Source organism: Astatotilapia calliptera, chromosome 20 (assembly GCF_900246225.1).
Source record: "Astatotilapia calliptera chromosome 20, fAstCal1.2, whole genome shotgun sequence".
Classification (NCBI taxonomy): Eukaryota; Metazoa; Chordata; class Actinopteri; order Cichliformes; family Cichlidae; genus Astatotilapia; species Astatotilapia calliptera.
The window spans coordinates 5,369,577-5,393,574 of record NC_039321.1 but is presented as its reverse complement, the minus strand read 5'-3'; the positions used below and the strand labels follow the sequence as shown (position 1 = coordinate 5,393,574).

The 23,998-nt window shown below is 39.8% G+C and overlaps 1 protein-coding gene and 1 long non-coding RNA gene across 3 annotated transcripts in view; one reads left to right on the top strand and one right to left on the bottom strand.

The window, feature by feature from the left end:
* Nucleotides 1-18,111, bottom strand: part of LOC113012914 (natural resistance-associated macrophage protein 2-like) — a 29,728-nt gene extending 11,617 nt beyond the window's left edge. Inside the window, exons 1-11 of the mRNA XM_026153354.1 lie at nt 17,771-18,111; nt 16,467-16,556; nt 9,720-9,874; nt 9,507-9,629; nt 5,236-5,355; nt 3,859-3,965; nt 3,661-3,731; nt 3,510-3,577; nt 2,111-2,266; nt 1,866-2,024; nt 1,673-1,759 (exon numbers count right to left, since the gene is read on the bottom strand). Of these exons, the coding sequence (XP_026009139.1) occupies nt 1,673-1,759; nt 1,866-2,024; nt 2,111-2,266; nt 3,510-3,577; nt 3,661-3,731; nt 3,859-3,965; nt 5,236-5,355; nt 9,507-9,629; nt 9,720-9,874; nt 16,467-16,556; nt 17,771-17,792 (1,158 nt within the window). The 5' untranslated portion in view covers nt 17,793-18,111. The remainder of the gene's footprint in view (nt 1-1,672; nt 1,760-1,865; nt 2,025-2,110; nt 2,267-3,509; nt 3,578-3,660; nt 3,732-3,858; nt 3,966-5,235; nt 5,356-9,506; nt 9,630-9,719; nt 9,875-16,466; nt 16,557-17,770) is intronic.
* Nucleotides 18,112-21,151: 3,040 nt separating this feature from the next.
* On the top strand, nt 21,152-23,722 carry LOC113013276 (uncharacterized). Of its 2 annotated transcripts, XR_003270810.1 has the most exons (3): nt 21,152-21,254; nt 22,995-23,163; nt 23,242-23,722. It is a non-coding gene; the product is annotated as an uncharacterized LOC113013276 (long non-coding RNA). The 2 variants fall into 2 exon arrangements; XR_003270809.1 differs by lacking the exon at nt 21,152-21,254 and having other exon boundaries at nt 22,457-23,163.
* Nucleotides 23,723-23,998: the final 276 nt, after the last annotated feature.

Here is a 23,998-nt window from a genome sequence, read left to right as displayed (position 1 = left end):
TATCTAGGGAGCAGCTGTTCTCGGGGGAAAAAATCCAACCAAAGCATGCAGAAGAGCATCTCTGAATGCAAAAGACCACACCAGTGCCACTCCTGTCTGCTAAGAGCAGGCAACAGGCTCCAATACACAGAGGCTCAGCAAAACTGGGCAATAGGAGAAAAGTGTTCTTTATTTTTGCTGCAACATTCGGATGGTAGATGTCAATTGAATAGATGAGGTTAAACGGACGATTTGCATCAACTGTGTAACACTATCATGTGAATATGGGCCAAAATCTTAAATTGCGTTCCAGCAGCTTTTTTAATTGATGCCAGCTCTGAAGGAAAAAACAAAGTTCGCATTTTGTGTGGATCAAAGCTTGCAGACACGTGTTTGCCTCTAAATGTGTCACCTGGTCTGAATTTGCATCAATTCACATCTTTGCACAGACTTCGATTTTAGCTGTTGTTCATCACTGATCTCAACGGGAATTGCAAGAAGCATAAAAAAAATAGCATTTCAGACATGCACAAGGAGATGACCTTAAAAATCTTTAAATTAGGTCAAGTTTTGGTATACAGTGGTCCTTCGCTATAACGCGGTTCACCTTTCGTGGTCTCACTGTTTTGTAGATCTTTTTTATGCAATTTTGCATGTTTTTTTTTTTTTGTTTTTTTTTTAAACAGCACATTGTGTTCTGTATTCTGATTGGCTGTAGACCATTTCCTTCTGGATTAATAAAGTATTTCTGATTCACCTCAATGACTGTCAATGGTCCTATCCGCTAACATGGAGGAGGCGGGGTTTATGACCTATACTGCAGCCAGACACCAGGGGGCGATAGAGACGTTTTGGCTTCATTCTTGGGGAGCTGTCGCGTCGTCCATGTTTTATACAGTCATTGGTTCACCTTGTCAAATTTACCTAAATCTTCGATCACTACCAATGTGACTCTGAAGTGAGGTACTGTATGTTTGTAAGTTTTCTCCAACAAACAAAAATTTCGATGAAATGTTTTGCACCATCAAAGGCAACCGCGGGTGACTTTCGTTTCGTTCTATAATACTGGACTTATTTTTCTACGAAGGTTTGAACTTTTAGAGTGTTTAAACCAGAGAAAAGTGTGGAAATGTTCGAGCCTGTCGGAGAAAAGTGTATAAAGTGTGTAGTGAGTGGCTTTACAGCCTTAAAACAGCTATAATAACTGTAAAAAAAAAAATCAGGTTAGCCACTTCGCGGATTTCACACAGATTATTTTTAGAACGTAACTACCACTATAAACGAGGGACCACTGTAGTTTGAGTCTTATTACTTTATAATCGCACTCAATTTAAACATGTGGTATGAGCAAATATGCTGAGAGGCGTGCATTCAACAGTATCTTTACCTGTTTATTTGTAAACATATTTGTTTTGTTATACATTTAAATGGTCACAGACTTTTCTTATCATGTTTCAAAAAAAAGCGCCCCTCCAACAGCCAAACCCATCTGTTCTCTGATTGGATTGTTACATTTGTGATTGACATGACATTGACCAATCAGATGAAAGGAAGAAAAAATTCGTACTTGTAACTTGCAGGGGTCCACACACAAATCTTTTTTACACACACAAATTCTTTTTACACATACAAAAGTGATTTACAAGTACAAAATATTTATGACCACATTTTGAGCCCATACATAAACGCTTACCCCTTTGTAGATGTCCACCTTGAGAGTTTCATTATTCAGAGGGAACAGGTCTAAATGCGGACTGCCTGTTTGATTACAGACATTGAACTGAAAAAAGAAAACGGGGGGAGGGAGGAAAGCAAAACAGACTGCTGAATTTCCATCTCGACTCTGAACTTTTATTAGATCATAAAGCAGCTGCAGAGATACTTACCACCTCTTCATTTGTGCGCTGATAGAAAGCCTCAGCAAAGACGGCCACCACAAACACATTGATGAGGAAAGAGACAAACAGTGCGACGGTCGACTCGATGAAGAAGTATTTGTTGGCCTCTTTTACCTCTTTTTTGTTTGACCGATCTACTTCTCGAGACTGAGAGAGAAGATTTAGAAACTCACTGACGATGCCAATGCAGGTTTCACACAGCTGATTAAGCAGGGATTTCATTACTGTCTGACCTTGACGAGAGCAGAGTGGAGGTAAATGTTGTGAGGCATGATGACGGCGCCCACGATGCCGACGGCCTGAGTCAGCTGGACGGGTCCGCAGCCCTCGCAGTACGGCACAAACATCCCCTTCAGCAGCTGGCCTTGGTCTGGACCCACTGTTACATACTGAAAAGGAAGCAAAGAGTGATTTCAAAAGCAAAACATTTAGAAGATGTAAATTAGGACGAACCTGAAGAGACCAGAGACACTTGGTGATTTTGCACCACCAGAGTTCAGGGTGAGTGTTGGGTGGCACATTTCAAGCTTGGTACAAACATTCATGTGATGTTTAGAGGAAAAATCTTAACACGGTGATCAAAAGATTTCAATGCGACATTTGTGGTTTTCAGTGAAGTCTTAACAACCTGAAGCTCATGTGTTGTGGGTTTTTTTTTGTATTTATATAACTTTGGTTCCTCTTTTGTTGAGTTTCCCACATTCTTCTGTTCCTAGTATTCCCAGTGGTTCCCTGTCTTTCCATTCCTCTGTCTTGTCTACGGGATTACTGCCTTTCTCTGTATTTCCTGGAGTCTGTGATCTTGTCGAGGTGTCAGGGATGTTGTGACATTTGACCAAAACAATATTTCCCACTATGACTTACTGATTATGCCAAAAAATCATAATCATGATCATTTTGATAAATATCTCTATTTTCTTGTTTTAATAATCGATGGAAGCCGAAAGTCCATCCATCAATTCCTCTTCTAGAGAAGCCTGGACGTCCTCCAGCTCATCCAGGGGAACAGTGAGGCATTCCCAGCCAGCTGAGAGACATAATCGCTCTCGCATGTCCTGAGCCTTTCCTCCTACCTCCTACTGGAAGGACGTGTGGAACACCTCAGCTGGCTCCTTTCGATGTTGGCAGCAGTGGCTCTACTCTCAGTCTGACTGATTTCCCTCTCTCCACCACCCTTTGGAGAAAGCTCATTTCCACCACTTGTACCATCTCATTCTCTCAGTCACTACCCAGAGCTTGTAATCAGAAGTGAGGGTAGATTTAAGGTCACTCAACTTCAACTTTAACTTTCTCAGTTTCATCTCAAGTTAGTGTGTTTATTTATACAGAGAAATGGAGGAGTGGCAATAAGCAGATTTCACACAGTGGGCACAAGTTGAGAATGAGTGTGATTGCACAGGGGTAAGAACATTTCTGAACACATATTATTGAATGAGGTCTATTGTCTTGATATTCTTAAAAAAAATATCCGGTTGAGATTTGGACATCATTTTGGATCCAGGGACTTCCAGGTAGTATTAAAAATATTTTGCTTACTTTTCCCCCACTGACATGTTGTGACCCGCTGATTGAGAGACCCCCCCCCCCCCCCCCCCAACTAATTTCCAGATAATCGTGTGTAAGTGTTTATACCTCATATCCAAATGTGATCCCCATGATTGTAATGAGGAAACCAAAAAAGGCTTCCAGCTTTCTCAGACCTGCAGAGACAAAAAATAAGCGGCGTGCTTCATTTATTGCTGACATGCCGACGTACAGTTTGGAAGTGATTAATCCAACCTACCGTACTTGTCCAAGAAGAGGAAGACAAACGTGTCAGTGATGGTGATGAGGACACCCCCCCATAAGGGGATCCTGTGGATAAACACAAACAACGGAAAAGATCATCGCCAAGGAAGTAATCGACTCATTTTATGGCAATCATCAAACTGCGACTGAGTCCCAGTGGCCGTTAAACTGATGCTTAGTCTGTTTACACCACCTGCCAGACGAGAGGAGGTTGAAAGCGATGGCGCAGCCGATGACCTCCTGCATGTCTGAGCCGATGATCGCCAGCTCCACCATCACCCACAGGATGATACGAGGCACCTATCAGAGTCAGGCAGTGTTTACAAAGGTCTGAGCTGACATAGAATTCAGTTTGCAACACATCCGGCATGTGAGGAAACCTTTTATTGTTGGAGATTTTTACTCTGTGGCACAACTACTGCTTCTTACAGTGTTTGGGAATTCAGCTGTCTTATCAGCTTGTCCATCACCTGTAAAGCACTAAACAGCATGATTGGTGCCGTATTTACTGGACTTTTATTGAATTAGTATCCAGCAATCTCCTGACAATAAAAGTCAGGACCTTTCGCCCTCTGCTGCTTCAGTTGGTCATTGCCGTCACGCTGCTCACGTGGATAAATGAAGGCCTAGTTTTATGTCTAAGCTCTTCTCTGCAAAAATGTGAGCGAGGTGTGAGGAACAGAGGACAGAAAAGCTGAAGCTGCACAATGAGAATTATTGGTTTAAGGCATGTCGACGTGGAGGTGCAACAATCATACACAGTCACACCACAATTCAAGGACTTTGATGTAGGACAGAAGCCTTCTCTGCCCGCTCTTCTCCCATCCCATCTGGGACAGGTTGCGCCTTAAACCTTTTCAAGAACATATAAAGTGAATTTACGATGGCAGAAGGTGTTCATGCATTCCTGCTTGAGGACACAGCCTTAATTTACCTTTGACTTATAGGCACAAATTAATTTTCCGGGACTTCTTTTCAGCTTTTCATCATTCGATAAATCAATTAATAAACCAAGCCGGCAGTCAAAGCATTTGCATTTTCAACTGTGTCACTAGTCCTGTAAACTCAGAAAAGTTAACAGATTCAAAGATAAGAAGTCAATTCATTCATGCAGCTCTGCATACGTTTCCCTACTGAAGCTTAAAAAAATGTTTCCAACAGTGGGCAGTGTAGCCTGAGAGGACAGAAAGAGAGCAAACAGAGGCACATTTGTAACAGTTATTTTCTCTCTTCATGTTTTACAGATGCAAATATTTCTTATAAGCTGGATTTAAAAATATATCCACATGAATAATTCATGCTGTCACTATTTTGTAAGTGTCACCGGCTCACGCTGGTTTGATTTAATGTTTTGAGACGCATAATCCAAGGATTACAGCTACTGTAACAGCAGTGCTTGTAATGCAAGGAGGCAGTTTCAGTAAACTAAGACTGCTTCTGCTCACAGCCTCTCAGTCAGACTTCATCCTGCTCGTGTTTTAGAACGGTGATGAGAAGAGAGAGCGCAGAAGCAGCAGCAACAACAACAACAACAACGGAAAATAGGACAATAACGGCAAACGTATCTCACAGTGTGGTACTGGCGGTTGCAGACTTCAGCCAGGTGCATCCCGGTGACCACGCCTAGCCGAGCCGCCAGCCTCTGCAGCAGCAGGCCGACGATGGTGGCACCCAGCAGCACCCAGAGCAGCTGAAAGGACGAGGGCAGAGAGCCGAACAGTTAATCAGAGCCTGTGAGCTGATAGGTAACATGATTGTGAAGCTGCCCTAAGATCTGAAAAGAAACTGAAGCCAGGAAGTGGTTTAAAACACCACCAGTAAATTATGAAATCTCTGTATGTCGTTCTGTCTGTTATTTGCCCTTCGATCAGCTTGAAACCCAGCGAGTTGTTGCTCGAGTACGTGTAGTTTGAGGTTGTTTGAATCAGTGGTTCTTATCTTTTGTCTAAGGCTGTTTTCACAGCTGCCGTGTTTCATCAGTTTAAATCAAACTGGTTTGTTTTCCCTCTTGGTGCGGTTCGTTTGTGCAGATGTGAACACAACAATCGCACACCAAAACAACCGTACTGAGATCGCCTCGGGTCTTGGTACGGTTCCACACGAACTTCAGAACGGTTTGTTTATCCTGTGAACGTGATCTGAACCAACTACCATGGGTACATTGCAAGCTTGTCTTGTATCCAGAGATGCAGCAAGGTAGACGTGCAAGGATCTGTACGGGCTGGCAGCTAGCTGTGAAACAAACCTAAATTCTCCGTGTTCCCTGATAGTCCAGAACACGGCACCTGCTTCCTGTATTTACTTTTGTTGTTCCCGCCCCAGACACATCTGGCCGATAAGCAGACCGAATATTCTTATGTGGTTTGTTCGTGACTCATTTCGGTTAGCTTGGAGTTCATTTGGATTTTTCTCTGTGTGAAAACAAACTAAACCACAAGGAAAAGCAACAAGTTTACAAACTCATCGACTGATTCAGACCAGAGTAAACGAACTATAGGTGTGAACATGCTCTGAAAGTTCTGCTCTGTTATGCACACAGACACACATAAAACCACGTTTGCTTTGGCTTTGTGACAGCACTGACATTAATTTATTCCCAAGACTCTGTTTTTAACTATTACACTTACTCAACTCTGTAAAACTAAACCTCATACCTTTCCTTCTACTACCTTTAGTATCCTATTTTTAGAATTTCCGCTTTATTTTTGTTTTATTGTGTGTTATTGAGCCATTTTACACTGCTCAAAAAAAAAGACAAAAAACGGTTAAACTTCAGTTAGGAAGCATAAACTGATTCAGTGGTTTATGTTCCTGACTGCACACTAATATAGCCCTGAAGTGTAACGGACTTTGTGTTACACCGATGATCAAGGGCCCACTTACTTTTTGGAGCGATGCAGCTTATATAAATTTCTTTTAGATTATAGTCAACTGTATTTTACTTGAAAGTAATTCTATTTTTTGGCACTACTGTCTGTTATTGAGCTATTTTTATATGTTGTTACTGGTTGTGTCAATGTTTTATCTTCTGTAACAAAGCAAGTTATCAACCTTTGGGATAAATAAAGTACGTCTAAGCCCAGCTTGACTTCTTTATCTTAAGTTGTGGCCCTCTGACAGAAACAGATTTGCGCATATAGAAAACTGGAACCTTTGCATTTTATGAAGCGCCTCTGCTTTTCAGTCAGTGTGAGCGCGTTTTCTGTGAAAAGAGACTGTTGTTTTGCGGCCACATTAACCTGACGTGAACTTTCACGAGTCCCGTACCCCTTTTTTACCATCTGCTTCTACTTCCCCTGTTGCGACATACTTCTTTCTTTGGTGGAAAACCTAAAAACGATAAAGGAAATGCAGTTTTATTCTTATGTCTCGCACTCCCTCTGCCTCCCCCATGACGGAGATGATGCTTTACTCTTCATCTATATTCTTATTTCATTTTAGAACTCTGAATATAATCTGTTTATGTCTTTCTTTCTTTTTTTCCTGTCAAACAAACATATTTTGATCGCCTTATCTGAATTAAATCAATTAACACTTCTTCTCAGCACATGTGTTCAATGTTTGTTTGAAAAGACTGCTGCTGCTGGTTTATAAAGCACAGAACGGTTTATAAGCCAGCATGTTTTACATGTCTGGTCTGCTGCGTATTGACCCCTCAGGTCTCCCAGTACAGGTCTGCTTTCTGTCCTCAGAGATAAAACTAAACATAGAAGCAGCAGCTTTCAGGCTTTTTGCTCCACATGTCTGGAACAAACTCACATAAAGCAGGAGTAACTCTGTGTTCTGGTAAACTAAGACTGAAGACTTTTTGTTTGCCACTGCCTTTTATTAAAACCAATTAATTCTTGAACCAATTTCTTTCTAATGTGCTTTTACACAGTCTTATGTTGCATTTAGTTTTATTCAAAGCTTTTTATGTTATTTTATGAGAAGCAATGTGAATTTTATTGTTGTTGAAAAATGTTAAACAGATTAACTTTGTCTTAATTAACAATAATTAATCCTCACATTACTGAGCCGCTACGAGACTCTTGAGCACTGCTTTTCTGTGACTGTGCTGCAGCCTTGTCGCTGTGATTGGCTGAGGCTCACAACCTTTAAAAGCCCTGCATACCTCAAGACTGACGGTCAGGATTAAGGCTTAGGGCCCGGTCACTCTTACACCAGTCTCAGTAAACATTCACTCAGTTTAAATGATGCGACTCCGAAGTTCAGGAATGTTTCCACCTGTTTAAGGGCAAAGGACACTTTTGTTAAACTTTGACCTGCAGTGCTGTGGGACTGGTGAATTTCAAAGTCGGACTTGTCTTTCAAGAAATATTGCTGAAATGCAAAAGAACAAATGACATAACCGGAGCAACCATTAATGCTGAAAGGTATCTACAGGTTGCAGAGCAACACATGATGATTTAGGTAAAGGCTTTGTCTGTTCTGCACATTTACCAGCAGCAATGCTCCATAATCTGAGTCTGAGCGCTAAACGGGCTTGCTAACGCTCTTGAAAGGAAGTTCAATATAGCCAGACATTCTTTGTATTAGCTTGGAAAGACAAAGACTGTGCACGCTCACAGAAAAGTGGAAACACGGCACGTCATTAAAGTCTTCTTCTGCACAAAATGTTGTCATTGAGAGCTACCTATTTCATTGCTGCCTACACCAGGAGATAGAAATTTATAAATAATATGAGAGGTTAAACATGCCACTGGTGCTGCAAATAAATCTGCAACTAATATTGTGAATACTCAAGCTTTCACTGCAGTGCTGCTGTTTATTTCTAACACGACAGCTGCAAAGTTAGAAACTTAAAATCTGACTTGGCCCAAAGCGCGATGATGGAGAAAACCACTTTGGTTTAGTTGTCGGATGAGTGTGGAGTGAATTTCATTGACTAAATCAGCTTGGTGATAAACAGCCTACAAACACAGTGATTCTTTTTTAATCTAATGCATGTTGTGTTTGCTACAACTCCAACACTGGGCATCTGATTAGGACCAAGCTGAAAATCATATTTATGCACATTCCTCATCCATACATGTGACGCACAGTTGGTGCTGGTATAACTTTGTGAGGTACTTCTCAACAGATTAAATGTTAAAAAGAAATTTAGAGAAAAGAATTAGTGAATGTGGCACTTTCAGACAAATTTAAACCGAAATCCGAACGTAACCTGCTCTGGACCAGTTGATGTGTTCAGCATAGGTTACCATGGTGACATAGCCAAGTTTAAAAAAGCAAGACGTGCGACCCATCAGTCTGTATTTGCAGTACACTCACTCAGACCTGTTACCCACTGAAAACATTTGGAAGACAGTAAAAGACTAAACAATAAACAAGGCCAGAAACTGTTGAGCAAATCAAATTTTACCTCAAGCAAGAACAGGAAGATATTTTTTATTTCAAAATGATAGAAACTCATGCTTTCAATAACACTAACAGAGTGTGAAGAAGAGGTGAAGCAGCCCCTGTCTCAACTTTATTGAAGTTTGCTGCCGGCAAAAAAATTAAAATGAGCAGATATTTTAAAACAAAAGGTTCCCACTGTAAATATTAGATATGTTTAACTTTGTTTTTTAACTAAGGCTGCATTTCTTTTTAATTTTAGTAACCAAGTAATCAACGTTTTTTGAATTTGTTGCCTTTCTTGGTCCTGTGTTGTTATAACTTAGATATTTGGGGACAAAACTGCTGCTTGTACAAAATAATTTGGGAAGTATAGTGGAAAAATAGTTAATTACCAAATAATTATCATAATTGCAAATAAAAATGACTTCAGTTTAACTTTCTCTGACATAAGCTAACTCTTAATCAACCAAAACACAAACCAAGCATGATCTCAGTTACCTTGAAGCCAGCTTTGGCACCTGACTGCAGGTCAGACTCGATGTTACCTGGATCCAGGTAGGCTATGCTCATCAGAAACCCCGGGCCGGTGAAGGCCCAGAGCTTGCGGAGACTTATCCACCTCTGTGGCAGGGGGAAACAAAAGTTGCACCACTAATAACATCAAATCTTGATTTAACTCAGGTTTGCATATGTAATCCAGGGTTGATTTACCTCGCCGTCCTCCTCAGGGACAGGGACTTTCTCATCAAGGTAAGTGCTGGAAACAGGCTCATCATTGTGATTCTGGAGGAAGACCGAGGGTGTGGAGTGTACTCTGTGAGTGTATGTGGTCTGGATCACCCCTTTCTCTTCAACCACGTCATCCGCTGAAATTTAACACCAACATAATGACAAAAGCATCGTAAGAAAGTAGAAAAGTGAACTTTACACAGGTCAACAACACACAAACAGCATGTTAGGCAGGCAGACGGGTAGGAAAACAACTGATATATACATAAAAATGCGAAGCTTATAGTATAATAACATAATGTGTTCCAGGTAGGGCTGTGCGATATGACCAAAATCTCATATCCCGATATAAGAATTCTATCGTCCCGATAACGATATAAATCACAAAATTTTTTAATTTTCTGTAAATTCTGTGAATCTCGGGCAGCTCGACTTGCGGAAAAGCCTGTTCTAACGTTTGAGTCTGCTCTTTCACGTGATTCAGTTTATTTTGAAAGGTCTCAACAGGATCTTGAGCTTTATTGTGAAAGGTTTATGTGGAACATAAACAAGCGGACACGCGAAGGTGTTACCGTCGCTGTTGCTAACGACAACGCATAAAAAAGGCGCTTGTCCGTCAGTAGTGTGGTTATATTAAATATAAGACAAAGAGAGAACTTTAAGAAATTAATATAGCCACTACAGTGACCATCAGAACGATGAAAAAAACATTGCCGCAAACAGTTTATTTTGCGACACCACGAAACAAACGATAGCGTAAGATGAAACGATAGATGTTTTTATATCGTCATCGATATACATCGTTATATCGAACAGCCCTAGTTCCATGTTTATCTTTTAGCTTGTTGAGAATGCAGTTTTGTTTTAAACTTTCATATAAACCAAAGTTTAACTGCTGTCAGAGGTGCAGGTAATAATGCTGCCACGTTCAGTCAGATGTGTTTTGTCTCCTTTCTTTTATTCTGTTTCCTCTGCGTTTTCTGTAAATCCTATCCTTTAAACAGATAAAGTCTATCGTCCATCCAAACATCTATTAACTATAACCATGTGTCTGCTGAGATTACAGGGCCCCAAACACATAACTGAAGATACAATAAAAAATACTCTGCTTTAAACAGTAATCTCACACCCAGCAAACACTTATTTAAAATCCTTTAAAAACATGACTTTATGAGCTGGAAAGTCAACATTAGAGTCTTTAGTTTAGGCTCAGGTCTACGTTTCCACTGTCCGCGTGCAGATCTCCACACAGCTCATCCCAAACAGCGAAAACTTGTTGAAGAATATTTTATTAGACAACATCAAGTTATGGTTAAAAGGTTTTAAGGTCAACGAAAAGACAAAGAATAAATTACGTGTGTCTAAATCTGCTTGGAAAGTGCCACACTTCTCCAAACTTTAAGGACGGGCATCTCTTGCTCAGAGGCGTCAGAGTTACAGTGCATCACTGTGTTGACTTAGCAGGTGGAAATGGTAGGTTTAGAGGCTTAAACAAATAAGCTCATCATGCAACACTCCATGAGACAATGCTTCACATGTAGAGAGAACGCAGTGGTGTAAAGAAGTTTTTAATATTAAAAAAATATGGCTAACTGACTGTCTTTTCTAAATGTCTGGTCTTGGTTGAAAATCCAACTTTAACTGATGTTGGACACGTCACCGTCTGCTAGATATCCATCCTGGGCTTTCTAGTTGTTTAATAACATCCTTTCATCAATTAAGCAATAAAAATGATAAAACCCCTGATAAAATAATCCGTTCTGACATTTACTTCTTAGTCTGCTGCCCTTTTTTTTGTAGAACTATTTTCAACTTTCTAGCAAAATGACTTTCCGCCTTTTCACTTTTCAGCCAGAACACGTGATGGGTTATGCCTCCTCCCTGTTCCTCCTGTTTTTTGAAGCCTTCAGGGGTCCAGGTCATGTGAAGGCTTTTGTTTACAGCAGGTTTCTCCTGTTTTAGTCTCTTAATCTGAGCCAGCAATGTCTCTGCTATCAGGAACATGAGCTGCATCAGTCTTATCTGAGCAGACGAGCTGCAATTATGGCTGAGCACGAATACATTCAGAACTTGTTCTTCTTCATATCAAGAACATTGTGTAAAGTTAAAGTGTCTTAATGCTTCTAAAACACATTAACCCAGTTTAAGTTGCCCGTTGGACCAGGAGTGACTTCCAAGACCAGCCATGACATAAATCCTGCTCACAGCTTTGCAGCTTAAAGTAAAATTTTGTTTGAGCTCAGAAAAGCTTTCGGCAGAAGATCCTGAGTTTTCTGCCTGAATCCTTATACACAGTGAAGCTCAAACATCCAAGAGAAAAGTTATAAAATCATTATCATAATTTAAAATAAATAAAATAAGAACAAAAACTCAAATATTCAGCAAAGAGCTGATCAATTTTAAGCTTATAATTCATAAGAACTTGTCATTACTTCAGGAGAGGTTTTTCGGGGCTTTTTCCAATGTGACAAACATCAGAACAGCATAAACTGAGACTATTTCACATCCTATAACAGCAGCGAGTGGAACATTACCGATCCCCATGAGTCGACCAGCATCAGCCTAATCCTCGGCAGGAAACTGCCAGGAAAAAAATCAACAACATGCTGACATTTATCATTGTAAATATTTATATTGAATGATATTTAGACATCTATCCTGATGGCATTTTAAGCAATACTGTCCAGCCCAAAATAAGCAACAGCCAATATATGTTTATGAGTGGAAATGCCCTTTGAGAAGTGCATTAACTACAAATGCAGTGCAGCGTTTCACGGCCTGAGGAACTTCTCTGAGTCAAGCAGAAGAAACACTCAGATCCAGGTTTTTCTCTCTTTACCTTCAATCAGCAGGTGACCAACAATCACCGCTCAGGAGCTCTTGATCACATCGCAACGTCTTCTTTATTGTTTTGTACTTTTTAAAGACTTTCAATCCAGCAGTTTTCTCAAAATGCTCTTGCCCAGGGCACACCAAAGGGCAAGCCAAAATTTCAAGGCACACCTTTACAAAAACAAATAAAAAACGTACGTCTGCTGATATATCCTCGGTTCACGGCCTTCTTCTTCTTTTAACATGGAGATCATGGGCGAAAAACTGCCCCAGGGCCAGAACTGGTCCATAGACCATCATATATGATTTAAGTCTACTTCAACTGTGGACGCTCCACTTGAGTTTGCAAACAAACTTTTAGTTATAAACTGTAACAAATTTTCTCCAATTGTAAAGAAAACAGAAGTTTTCAACTTTTTCCTTAAAAAAAAATCTTGTTTTTAAAACAAGGACCGGTTATTCTCTACTATGTCTAGCATATATTTAGCATAATTCAGCACTGTTTTAATTCACGTCTTTAAAGTGCGCACACCTCTGCGCTGACAGATCTAGCCTGACATCTAACAAGTGTCCCCACTCAACCGGTGTACGTCCTGCCTTCATGGTCTCACGAGACACTGAGCAGACCAGGTGTCTCTCAGAGCACACATTTGGTTTGCAGTTTGTCTCTTTAGCCTGGGATCGTGCTAACTTTAACCAGCTTTTCCAGGCGGGTGACACACTCGAGCTGAAGGCTGTTGACATCCTGAGTCCAGCTGAAGCCAGAAGACAGGGAGCTGTCACTTTGGTCTGTACCAACTCCCTCTCTTCTTTAGGTGGACGGTCGTCTGCACCGGTGTTTAGTTGCGGTCTGTGCCACAGGAAAAAAGTGATCATATTTCCTTCCTGCTGTCAGTCGGGGTTGTTGATTTGGTACAGTCTTATAATTCCCACCATCTGGGAGCAGCACAAAGGACTGGGGACTGAGTGTGTGCAAAGTATCGAAGATAAAGTTAAAAAAAGGGTAAAAAGCTAATCTGAAGGCGCCTTAAACATGTATTCTTTTGTCCAGCAGGGTGCAAAAAGCCTTTAAGTTGTATAGATGCCTGTGGGGAAAACAGGCCTCAGTAAATACTTTACTGGTGACTTTATGTGTTCAGTTGTTTGTTTAAGATAAGATAAGATAAGATAAGATAAGATAGAACTTTATTAATCCCTCGGGTGGGTTCCTCTGGGAAATTCGATTTCCAAAAAAGCACAGCACCGACAGAAGTTAGAGTTATACACACACACATATATATAAATACAGAGACAATATAAATAAAATATACGAAGGGGATAAATAGAATAAATAGGAATAAAAATAAAAATACAAGTGAATTGCACATTTCAAGTATTGAGTCTATTGCACCGTTGACTATTTACAAAAGTATTTACAAAGGTTTAAAAGGTATTTAGAAAATATGTGGCCACTCTTCAAGTCAGGAAGGAGGATAAACCTGTCAGGCTGTCAGATCCACCCCGCCCTTGCTTGTTACGCCTTTTTTCAAAATATGACAGACGGCAGACATGTTAAGCTCCGTGCTTCATAACAAGATGTCACTAACCACTGTCACAGTGGCTATGTCCATCTTTATATACAGTCTATGGGAATCACTGGTCTAATACAGGCATCCATCCCTTTTTCCTAAGCTTATTCAGGAGTGTTTGAGCCTATCCCAGATCTCATACGGAAGAGGGAAGGTACAGTGGGGCAAAAAAGTATTTAGTCAGCCACCGATTGTGCAAGTTCCCCCACCTAAAATGATGAGAAAGGTCAGTAATTTGCACCAGAGGTACACTTCAACTGTGAGAGACAGAATGTGAAAGAAAAATCCATGAATCCACATGGTAGGATTTGTAAAGAATTTATTCGTAAATCAGGGTGGAAAATAAGTATTTGGTCAATAACAAAAATACAACTCAATACTTTGTAACATAACCTTTGTTGGCAATAACAGAGGTCAAACGTTTACTATAGGTCTTTACCAGGTTTGCACACACAGTAGCTGGTATTTTGGCCCATTCCTCCATGCAGATCTTCTCGAGAGCAGTGATGTTTTGGGGCTGTCGCCGAGCAACACGGACTTTCAACTCCCGCCACAGATTTTCTATGGGGTTGAGGTCTGGAGACTGGCTAGGCCACTCCAGGACTTTCAAATGCTTCTTACGGAGCCACTCCTTTGTTGCCCGGGCGGTGTGTTTTGGATCATTGTCATGTTGGAAGACCCAGCCTCGTTTCATCTTCAAAGTTCTCACTGATGGAAGGAGGTTTTGGCTCAAAATCTCACGATACATGGCCCCATTCATTCTGTCCTTAACACGGATCAGTCGTCCTGTCCCCTTGGCAGAAAAACAGCCCCATAGCATGATGTTTCCACCCCCATGCTTCACAGTAGGTATGGTGTTCTTGGGATGCAACTCAGTATTCCTCGTCCTCCAAACATGACGAGTTGAGTTTATACCAAAAAGTTCTACTTTGGTTTCATCTGACCACATGACATTCTCCCAATCCTCTGCTGTATCATCCATGTGCTCTCTGGCAAACTTCAGACGGGCCTGGACATGCACTGGCTTCAGCAGCGGAACACGTCTGGCACTGCGGGATTTGATTCCCTGCCGTTGTAGTGTGTTACTGATGGTGACCTTTGTTACTTTGGTCCCAGCTCTCTGCAGGTCATTCACCAGGTCCCCCCGTGTGGTTCTGGGATCTTTGCTCACCGTTCTCATGATCATTTTGACCCCACGGGATGAGATCTTGCGTGGAGCCCCAGATCGAGGGAGATTATCAGTGGTCTTGTATGTCTTCCATTTTCTGATGATTGCTCCCACAGTTGATTTTTTCACACCAAGCTGCTTGCCTATTGTAGATTCACTCTTCCCAGTCTGGTGCAGGTCTACAATACTTTTCCTGGTGTCCTTCGAAAGCTCTTTGGTCTTGGCCATGGCGGAGTTTGGAGTCTGACTGTTTGAGGCTGTGGACAGGTGTCTTTTATACAGATGATGAGTTCAAACAGGTGGCATTCATACAGGTAACGAGTGGGGGACAGAAAAGCTTCTTACAGAAGACGTTACAGGTCTGTGAGAGCCAGAGATTTTCCTTGTTTGAGGTGACCAAATACTTATTTTCCACCCTGATTTACGAATAAATTCTTTACAAATCCTACCATGTGAATTCATGGATTTTTTTTTTCCACATTCTGTCTCTCACAGTTGAAGTGTACCTCTGGTGCAAATTACTGACCTCTGTCATCATTTTAAGTGGGGGAACTTGCACAATCGGTGGCTAACTAAATACTTTTTTGCCCCACTGTATATCTAGGAGAGGTTTCCACAGCACAGAGACAACCATCATTTACACCTACGTCCAATTTAGAATCAGGTAACCTAAGATGCATGTCTGTGGAAGATGCACCACCATAACCCTGGTCAGCTGTGAAATGAGACTCCAAAAGGAGACAGAAATACTGCAAGCTAGTAATTTAATGGTCTCCATATTTTAATTGAAAAAAGATGCAAAATAAAAAAAAATCAGAGGACTCAAATTAATTCACTTGTACACAAATTTGTTGAGAAATCTATTTGGAGGCAAGTTGTTAACGCCTGGAAAGGGAAAGCAAAGTTCGAGTCTTGGTTGAACAGAGATGAATTAATAATACGATAAAAGTCAACAGTTTGTTCTGCTTTTAGGGGAAAAGAGGAGCTGATGCTTCACTTCCCCCGACACGGAGCAGATTTGTGTTTTGTTGTCACGACGCTGTAACGGCTTCCTGTAGCGCTCCATGTCGCTGAGTGAGTCTGGCTGAAAGGTTTCATGTATTTCATAAAAATGTGATGAGTCCTTAAAAAAAACGCTGTGTACAGGATAAACATCCTCACCTTGTCCTTCAGCTTGCTCTGGCTCCTGGTCTGTGGGAATACTGGGAGGTAGCGAGGTAATGTGGATCTGCTCAGGAGCGGGGTTTCTGCCTGGAAGCAAACAGGTAATTATACTGGGATTAAAGTGATTTATGTAATCAGAGTACATACACAGAATCAAATCCTTCACACACAGAAAACTATGAGAAACTATGTACAAATGTGTAGTCGGGGCTCCACTCAGTTCTCTCATATGTGTATGTATTATGTATTCTAATACTTCAAAAGACATGTGCGGTGCTGTGCAAACGTCTTGAGTCACGCCTCAGTTTTTAAATTTTTCTTGCAAAATGTGAAAAAGGTGCAAAGATTTATTGAAACATGTGCAATATAAGATAAAAAACAGAGTTTGTACAATTATAACGAGCTTGAAAGTCGATATTTGGTGTGACCAGTCTTCGGGGTTAGTTCTCCAGGCCTCTGGAAGGACTTTCGAAGCTCTACTTTGGATGTTGGCTCATTTTTTCTTCTGTCCTCTGTCCAGATGTCCCTATAATGCTTCTATAATGTCGGGGTCCAGGCTCTGGGGAGGCCAATCCATGACTGATAGACTTCCACTGTATACTTTTCTGTGCAGGTATGACTTTACTGCACTGACAGTGTGTTTGGGATCACTGTCATGCTGAAAAATGAAGCTTCTCTCAATCAGACACTTTCCAGTCTTACAGGCTAACAGATGCAGACACCCACCGTGTACCTCTAATAAAAGCCTGAGCCCCCCAAAAATAATGTTACATTGCTTTTGTTGCTCATTCAGCTCAATAGTTACAGTTTTTATTCATAACAGCATGCTTTTTAAATGATTAAGCATTTTATTTGAAATCACATCAGAAAAGAAGCCTGTAATCACACATTTATAAGTATCAGTATTTTACGCACATATTTTCTGTTTACAGCGCTCATCACACATTTCTAAATAATATTGGTACAATTAAACTTCCACAGATGGACAATTACTTTTATTATAGAGTCATTTAGAATTGTATAATATAACACACGGGTTACTTTACTGATTTAACTGCAGCTCGCATCAATACTGTAAATTTAATGAGGGCAGTTAAGGGGGTATAATTACCTAACAAGTTCCTGTGATAGTGTAACTTTATACAACAGGAAACGATAAACCCAATAAACACGACTAGGTTAATATGAACTCTGTGACACGATAAATCTGTCACTATAATATCCTTTAATTTGTGTCTGTGTAGATCTCCAGGCATCATCACCTGTGCTGCACGAGGAAACAATCCAAAGGGAAAACTCACCTGAGCGCAGGAAGGAAAACATGTTTCTTCTTTGTGTCTTTAACACTTTGAAATCTTCTCATCGGACGAAACCAGAACTAAACTTCTGAACTCCAAGCCGCTAAACGTGTCCTCGCTTCCTTCTTGGATCCAGTGGAATTTACGCGGAGCAGGAACATCCGGCAGGTTGGACATCCTCTCCACGACTGAAGGTGTTGACTTATCGTGCAGGTAAAGAGGAGGAGGAGGAGGAAGGGGAATCTCCCTGAGGACAAAGTCACACATATAACCTTAAACTTTGATAAATGATCCCGTCCTCTTGCCACTTTCTACCACGTGACCAGGTTTGCCCGAACAACCTGAGCTGAACAGCAGGAAATGAGATCTTGTGCAGGAGATTTCAAAATAAAGCGAACGACCTGGTTAATATTTTAATGAAACATTAATTTTCACACTCGTCCGGGTGGGAGTGAAGCTGAAATCCACGCGTCAGCTTTTTTTTCTTTCTTTTTTTCTTTTTTGTGCTGGCTTCAATTCAAAATTAAAGTCACATCAAACGTTCCGAGCTGCAATTTTCAAAGTAAAGTCCACATGAGGTAGTGACAGGTACATAAACAGACTAGAGTGCTCTCAAATTACAGGGAAGTGAAATTATTCACTTTACCGCTTCAAACTTTGGACGTTAAACGCAATTATTAACCTTTTATCTGCGAAATTTACACGAAAACCTATTTTTTTGTATTCAAAAATATATGTATCTTTATAGCCTGACTTACATAGCAGGTTTTGTAAAAGAATAATCACATCTCTGTACGTATATGGTAATTTTCTGTGCACATTTTAGCTTTCATTAGAATAGACAGACTTTAACTGCTTATTATGCAAAATTGAATTTAAAGTTTTACTTGCGTCTCAATGTCTGAATAAAAAAGGAATTTCACTTTCACGCCACACCTCATGTTCTTTTAGGGACGCTGTATATTTGTATTATCTGACAGCTTTTTATTAATCTCTGACAACTTAAGTATAACGTTAACATTTAAAAACCTGAATAAAACCTGAATTAAAAAAATAAGAGCAATGCTACAGTTGTAATCAGAGGTTTACATCCACTTATCATGAGCATGGATATTATTGGGATTTTAATGAGTTCCTTGATTCCCCATTTGGTTAAATGTTCCAAAATGTAAAACTTATAGTACACAAAGATGTCACATTATTGGTTTTATTCAGAGTCTCGACATTGGCTTTGTAAAATAAGTGAGTATGGTTAATTAATAGTGACAGCTATACAAATACACAACACATCAACACCTTTCCATACTGCCGGGATTAGCAATACAGACACTGACAGAAGACCATCAAAACATAAATTAAAGGAACCTAATGCAGCCGTTCCCACAACCTCCATAACGAGGTTGACGCACGTCTGTGTCCATGAGAAACTTACTTTTACTTTTAATCAGGTAAATTTGTAGCTTTAGATACATTTCTCTAAAGAATTTAGCTTTTAGTCATTTAATACTAACCTGTAATCATCTTTCAAGACACCTGGTGTGAGTCAGGTCCCTAAATTGGGCGGCACTAGCTTATTAATTATTTATTTTAAACTTAATTTATAACCCGGAAACCGTCCAGAAACCAGAGTGGGCAAAACAAGCCACTTATCACTGCTGTTTAACTAGCAAATCAATCAATAATGAAGTTATTATTAGGAGCAACAATGTGCTAAATGTACTGGCTTGTTAAAAGTGAGACAATGAATCTAAAAACACTGTGAGCCAGTGTTAAGATACCAAACTTGTGTGTGTTTTGCTCTTGTTATAACTTTAAATAGTGCAAATTAACCACAAGAATACTGATTAAATAGTTTGTTTCATTTTTAAAATCCCACAGTACAATAAAACACGTCTTTTGTTTGCTTTACAGTTAATTAAACCAACTGTGGTGCAAAATTATTCGATTTAAAATTAGACAAGACAAAGAAATGGATGTGGAAGAGAAGAATGTTTCTAAATCCTTGTTAATCCTGTTGCAGATTGGTGTCTTGTTGACCAAACAACGATTTAATTGCAGCTTGCATCAACAGTGCAGTTTAATGAGGACACTCAGGGGCTAAAATTATCTTTCCTTGCACATGACAACAAGTTCCTGTGATTATGTAGCTTTATACAACAGGAAACAACAAATCCCATTAAACACTAAAAGTTTATGTGACACTATAAATCCGTGCTATAATATCCTAAACACATAAACTAAAAAGAGAACATGTAAAGAAAAGAATATGAGCGAAGCTGAGAAATAAAACTACTCAGACAGGCAGACAGGTGAAAAGGTCTGAATAAGGTTTCTAAAACACTAAGAGTCCAAACATACTGGAAGCTGGAGACAAAATGTGTGTTTGTTTTGTATTTTAATTTTTAAAATGTTGAAATTATTAACAAAAAATACAAAAGATGCCATGCTCTCAACCCTTTAATTGTGGTATACTGCTGTTGCAGTATTTACATGTAATGTGAATTTAACAGGGTTGCTTTCATGCAAAAATTAAAAATCGAGATGTTTGCTTTGTAAAATGAACATATTTAATCCAAAGCCATAATTATTGTCCTTATCAGATATGTTGTTGCAAGGATACATTTAAAGAGTGCAGTCACCTCCTGCTGCAGGTGTCTGTACGCCCTCTAGCAGCAGCAAGAGCTGTGATTTGTTTTTATGTCCAAGAGAGACTTGAGCCATTCTCTGGAGTGAGTTACAACAATGAGAGCAGCCACTAGGTGGCGACAAATGCTGACTGATTTACACTCCGGAAGCGCCACTCTGCTGAGAGCTCACTGCACTGATGTGTCACTGTGCTGAGCTTTTATTTTACTGACGCCTCAGTTACACGGTGCTCTCCACGTTTGAACATCACACACCAGCTTCATCTGCTGGTTTTATATTCTGAAACTCCGGATTCATCGTTCTTTTTAACAACAGGCAAACTGAGCGACTAGAGCTGGGAAAAAAGAATTACTAATAAAATCAACGCTGGCACAGAGAACCTATTTATTTTATTATTGTTATTTGCCCCTGTCGAGGCGATTATACTTTATTAAATGTAAAAAAAAAAAAAAGTGTATATATATATATATATATATATATATATATATATATATATATATATATATATATATATATATATATATATATATATATATATATATATATATATATATATATATATATATATATATATATATATATAAAACAAAGTGTTGATGTTTTAGTCTAGTTTAGTTTTAGTCAATTCACTTACAAAATTAAAATAACTAAAATAACTGTGCAGGAGATGTTTACTGATGAGCTGACGACATTTGTCAGCACACATGTGGAGGCTTTGGTACAAATTTCCCGACCTGTTTTATGACTGGGTCACGTGTTTGTGTTGAAATATGTGTTGTGAGCTCATGGAAGTGGTTTGCAAAGCGGCTTGCATGTGTGCAGCAGCAGACTGCAGTAGCAGGTATGTATGCGATTCATTAAATAGATGCTTAGAATCAGCTGGGCTGTCAGCTGATTCAGGATGACATCTGCTGGGACTGTTGTGCTCTGGTCTGATGTTTTAGTTTAAGGTTATGCAAACTCTTAAGTAAAACCCAGTATTGCATCATACTTCAGGGCACAAAAGAACGTCTGTTGAAGCCCTCATTACTTCACCGGACACGTCTGTGCAGATAATGCTGCATAAATACTCAAGAAAATATACTTTTTGCTGTTTTTGTCTGTGTTTGGCTAATACTTTAACCTCAGGCAGAGAGCTCCCAGCACAGTTGCCACAATACTGGTAATGTTTCTTTTATAGTCTTATAGAAAGTAATAAGATGCCCAGCTTTTCCAAGGTTATGATTTAAGATTAATGGCTTACTTAGAAAATTGTGACCAATATGATGATGATGATGATGATGATGATGATGATGATTATTGTTGAATTTAAAGCAGAAGGAAGCTAGTTGTAGCTTCAAGGACCTTGGAACCCTGCTCTTCGAGGAATAAGCTTTTTAACCAACTATGACTTTAACTGTGATCTTCTTGGCTCTTACAGAAAGACTTTTAGTCATCCTTTAAGTGTAAGGATATTTTTTTAAAATGAAAAAGCATATAGATAGAGTCAGATTTAGTCAGTAACAGCTGTGAGGCCAAGCTGAACAACCTTGGGCTCTGTGAATCAGACACAGTTATTAATACAACAAATCTGTGAGCGAGATTTGAAAAACTGCAAAATTGACTTTTTTTTTTTTTTTTTTTACATCCATCTAATCAAAAAGGAATTAGAGGCTAAATAAAAGCCTTAAAACCCTGAGTTATTAAACAAAATCTCAGTTTCAGTTCAGCAAAAAGTGATGTATCAGAAAAAAATGATCATACCAGACAGAATTCAGCTTTGCATGACTCAAAGTTCAATAAAGATCCTTATTCATCTCACACTGTGCCAGATCTGGTCCTTTGCAGTTTTTAAACTGGCTCTCGTGTCAGTGTAAAATTCTGTCTCATCCATTTATAGCTAGAACTAAACACACAGGTGCAGCTCTACAGCACCTGTAACTGTGGACTAGCTGACACAGAATGGCTACAAAAAGGAAATCTGAAGCTGAAGGAAGTCAGTTTCACTGGCGGTCGAAGACTGAGCAGCCTTTATCCTTACCGAGTGTAAAGACTGTGTGTTGATTGGCCACAAGACTATTTCTGTTGTAAAATAAAGTAATTAGCTTCATCACTTTGATGTTTGAATGTAAATATTAACACAAATTATGGACTCAAAGACAGAGAACAGAGGCTTAATTTTATGCACCACCAGCTGCATGGCAGAAGGGTTCAGATAAACTTTTGTTCTGCTGGTTCTTCACCAAACTTCCTGCACAGCTGTTGGGTTGTCATCCTCGGGCAAGGGCAAGATTAAAGATCAACTACTTTTCTTTAACACCAGGCTCAATTAATTCTTATTAAATGACCAAAGGTAGGAAAAGCTATGATATTGAAGCTTGTGAAATGGGTTGGTATTCTATGCATTGGATGAGGTCTTAGTTCTTAGGTCTTTACCTGAAATGTAAAGGGGAACATTTATGCTGCCATGGCCGCTGAGGCTGGTTATGTTTGGACTCGTGTTTAATGTTTTTCTATGTCACTATCGCAGTAATTTGGCTCTCATTGATGACTTCTGTTCTCACCATGTAACTCCAGTCTCTTGTTCTGTGTCGTGTTTAAGGAAACTGTTTACCTACCTGTAAGACTTACCTGCCTTGCCTCGTGGAGATCCATGCTTGCAGCCCTGCACCCTCCGCTGAAATCCATATTCTCTGGTTGCCGTCTCTTCATCTCTCCTGGAACCGAGCCTGCCCTCTGGCTCTTCTTCTCATTGCTCTAACTCATCACAAGTAAGGAATACAAACTACGACTCGCCGCTTTCAGTCAGCCAGTCCCATTATTCATGCCAGTGCCATTCCTTTTTACAGACCCTCTCAGACGGTATGCATAGCTTCCAGCCCAAGTGTGTCAAAAATAAAGCCTGGGGGCTCCAGTCTGGCCCACTGGGCGGCTTTGGAAAATGTGAAGGAGGACGTAGAGTTTAGATTTTTAACTGTATTTTTGCAGCCATAATGCACCAGCATAAATCATAAGTAGCAGATAAACAGTTAAATGACAGAAAGCTCCTGTTTTTTTCACTACATTTTCGACTGCTATGGAAATTTGGTTTTTACAATAGTGCTAAAAAATAAAATAAGGATATATTCTGTGAATTAACAGGACAGTCTGCACGATCGCCTAACAGAACTTTTTTTTGTCATTTTACACATTTATCTTTTACAATTTATACCCAAAGAGTCTGACAGACTACTTTCCTTTTCTACAGCAGAATTTCTTAAAATCTGAGACGTACTGTTGGACTTACATTTCTTTTTCTTATTTTAAAATATCTTGGTTGTTGCTGTGAAATTCTTTGCACTGACTCATCATTTCATTTTGCTTCCTGTCTTGAGTTTTTTATTTTTGCCTCCCCTGTTTCCTCTATTGGTGTTCTGTAGGGTTGTTTCCTGTTTTCTCTGGGTTTCACTTCCTGTCTGTGTTGATATTCACTTGTTATATGCACCGATAGTCCTGGCCTCCTCTTTGCCTTGTTGCATGGCCTGTTATGTTCCTGGTGGAGTTGCTTAGTCATGCAGTTTGTTTCTCACCTTTTGCTGAATAGTCTGCTTTACAATCCAGTCTTAA